At 51.9% G+C, this 3,096-nt stretch overlaps 1 protein-coding gene across 1 annotated transcript; it reads left to right on the top strand.

The window, feature by feature from the left end:
• The first annotated feature begins 476 nt into the window (after positions 1–476).
• Positions 477–2,282, top strand: LOC120843892 (E3 ubiquitin-protein ligase makorin-1-like). Its single transcript, XM_040215367.2, has one exon. It carries the CDS (start codon positions 763–765, stop codon positions 1,807–1,809), a length of 1,047 nt encoding a protein of 348 aa, XP_040071301.2. The 5' UTR covers positions 477–762; the 3' UTR covers positions 1,810–2,282.
• Positions 2,283–3,096: the final 814 nt, after the last annotated feature.

The following is a 3,096-nucleotide window of genomic DNA, read 5'->3' as shown; positions in this document are numbered from 1 at the left end:
TAATGTGGCAAACAGGCAAGATGGCGGCAACCGGGGGGGTGCCATTTTTGACCGCTGGTTTACCGCTCTAAGTTTACTCAAGCTCGTTGGACGGGAGCCATGTTCAAGCGCGCGCCGGAAAGCCGGAACCGGAAACGTTAAAAAAGCAGGCGTCAGATGGCGCCTCGGTACCAAAGTGCGCCGTTAAGCTACGCTACGAACCCGCGCGCTCGAGCGCAGATGTCCGGAGTCTGGAGCTCACTAACTTAACGCGCCCAATATGTACATAAGTCCAGAGACAGCGCGTGCCGCTGTCAAGCACGTGGCACCATCTCGTTGTAACAAAACAAACTATGACTTCTTGCGCCATCTAGCTTGTTGATGGCACACTACACGTATTGCACCCGTGTCGATCATCTCTTGGAGCGCCTTGTCCAGCAGGGCTCGCTTGTGTACGCTGATTGGTCGAGGGTTGCAGCGTAGAGGAGAACCACAGACACACACAGCTTGCTGGCTCCAGGAGCCAGCGTCTGCGTTCGCGTGGCGAGGCGCTCCCAGGAGACGCTTCGTTACCAATGGTGACGGTGAGCAATACAGAAGGACCTCATCGTGTGGAAGGACGGAGGTGCGTGGAGAGATCAGGTTTGAGTGTTCATCGTGAAAGAAAAGGAAGAAGCTAAGATGGCGGAGGGTGGACTCCGAAGCTACCTTTGCAGATTTTTTCTTTGCGGGACGTGCAGAGAGGGAGATTCGTGACCGTTTTCACACGAGCTGGTCGCCGGAATGCCGGACAACGTGTGCAGGCACTACCTCCGAGGGAACTGCATGTTTGGAAGCAGGTGTCGCTATGAACATATCCCGGCTGGTCGAGGGCACGCCGACAAACCCAAGATTAGCCGAAAAGGTCAGAGCCGACATCGCACCAACGCCGGCCATCGAGAGCAGTGCCACACGTCGCTCGCAGCGTCCTCTTCGGGCAGCTCGGCGGGAGGCCACGGATCAGGACTGCCTTCATCGAGGGCGACACACAAGAACGGTGGGGGCTCCCCTTACTCGGACACCGATGCCGGGCCGCGAAAGCTCGAGACGCATAAGGCGCCATTGAACTGGGTCGACGCGCCTGAATTCGTACCCAAAAGCGAAAGCGGCGTGCAAACGTCAGCGGAATCCCACGCACGCCGTCACGAGGACGCTCCGCAACAGACGCAGGATGTCATAGGAGGCGCACTGAAGCCGCTTTGCCCTTTCAGAGCGACCAGCAAACGATGTCTCCTAGGCAAACGGTGCTTGAAGACCCACCTTGAGCTGTGCGACCTGTGTCAGAAGTGGTGCCTTCATCCCGACGACCAAGAGCAGCGGAGGCAGCGCAAAGAGGAATGTGTCCAGAAGCACGAAGAAGACATGGAACTTTCTTTCGCCGTGCAGCGCAGCACGGACAAAACCTGCGGCATCTGCATGGACATGGTCATCGACAAGGATCCTAGCTCGGAGCGACGGTTCGGCATCCTGGAGAAGTGCTGCCACGTCTTCTGCCTCAGCTGCAGCCGGAAATGGCGAGGCTCCAAGGAGTTCGACAGTACGACCGTACGCTCTTGCCCAGAGTGCCGCATTCAGTCGGACTTTCTCCCTCCAAGCAGCTGCTGGGTGGAAGTTGGAGCCGAAAAGGACAAGCTCATAGCGGAATACAAGAAGGACACGGAAGTCAGGACACAGCAAAAAACACACCTTTACGTCGTTCAGGCCAGGCTTCGAGTCCCTGCCGCCGAGGCCCTCGTGGGCCACGCCCGCGATCGTTCGAGCTCGCGCCCCGTGCCCATCGCACGCTTCTAAAGGTCACCGCAGCTCTACTGCACACCCCGCATGTCGCTTGCGACAGACTGTATATACGGCAAATAAGGCTGTATATACGCCAGATTAGGCTTTATATTCGCCAGATAATACTGTATATAAGGCAGATAAGGCTGTATATATTCCCCATATGGCTTTATATTCGCCAGATAAGACTATATGCGGCAGATAAGGCTGTATATAAGCCCGATTAAGCTATATATTTTCCAGATAAGACTTTATATTCGCCATATAAGACTGCATATATGGCATATAAGGCTGTATTTACGCCAGTCTAGGCTGTATATGTTCCAGATAAAGATTGATATTTTCCAGATAAGACTGTATATACGGCATACAAGGCTATATATATGCCAGACTAGGCTGTATATATTCCAGATAAGGCTGTATATATTCCAGATAAGGCTTTATATTCACCATATAAGTCTATATATATGTCAGACAAAGCTGTATATATGCCGGATTAAACTGTATATATTCCAGATAAGGCTTTATATTCGCCAGATAAGACTATATATGGCAGATAATGCTGTATATATGCCAAATTAGGCTGTATATATTCCAGATAAGGCTTTATATTCGCCAGATAAGACTGTATATACAGCAGATAGGGCTGTATATACACCAGATTAATCTGTATATATTCCAGATAAGGCTTTATATCCGCCAGATAAGACTGTATATACGGCAGATAAGGCTGTATATATGCCAGATTAGGCTGTATATATTTCAGATAAGGCTTTATATTCGCCAGATAAGACTATGTACTGCAGATAAGTCTGTATATACACCAGATTAGGCTTATATATTTCAAATAAGGCTTTATATTCGCCAGATAAGGCTGTATATACACCAGATAGGACTATATACGCCAGATAAGGCGGTATATACTCAGGATAATGTTTGATATAGCCAAATATTTCCCAGATATAAGATTTCCATGCGGGGTGGGAGACGAGGGTGGAAGGCGGCGGGGCGGAGGGAACGTGACAAGCGGTTGGCCGAAGAGTCACGAGCAGGCGCCAGACAGAGCATGCTCCGCGATGCTGGGGCCGGGCAGTAACGATGGAGCCGTTCTGGCTGGTCTGGCCCATGGCGATCCCCGGAGCGGTCCACTAGCGAGGTTTTGACCAGGACCAGAAAGAACGGCGAGCCCTGGCCATACCGGCCTGGGCCATGACGATCTCGGAGTGGTTCCGCAGCGAGACTCGGACGAGAAGACAGGAAAGAGCGCTATGAGGGGCCCTGTTGCGCTTTTTGGACTCCCAC

Source organism: Ixodes scapularis, unplaced genomic scaffold (assembly GCF_016920785.2).
Source record: "Ixodes scapularis isolate PalLabHiFi unplaced genomic scaffold, ASM1692078v2 PGA_scaffold12__126_contigs__length_90152505, whole genome shotgun sequence".
In the NCBI taxonomy this organism is placed as follows: Eukaryota; Metazoa; Arthropoda; class Arachnida; order Ixodida; family Ixodidae; genus Ixodes; species Ixodes scapularis.
Note: the sequence above shows the minus strand (reverse complement) of the source record. Positions and strands in the feature narration are given on the sequence as shown.

Excerpts from the sequence above, each read along its gene's own strand:
- LOC120843892 (XM_040215367.2), top strand. The coding sequence starts at position 763 with ATGCCGGACAACGTGTGCAGGCACTACCTCCGAGGGAACTGCATGTTT.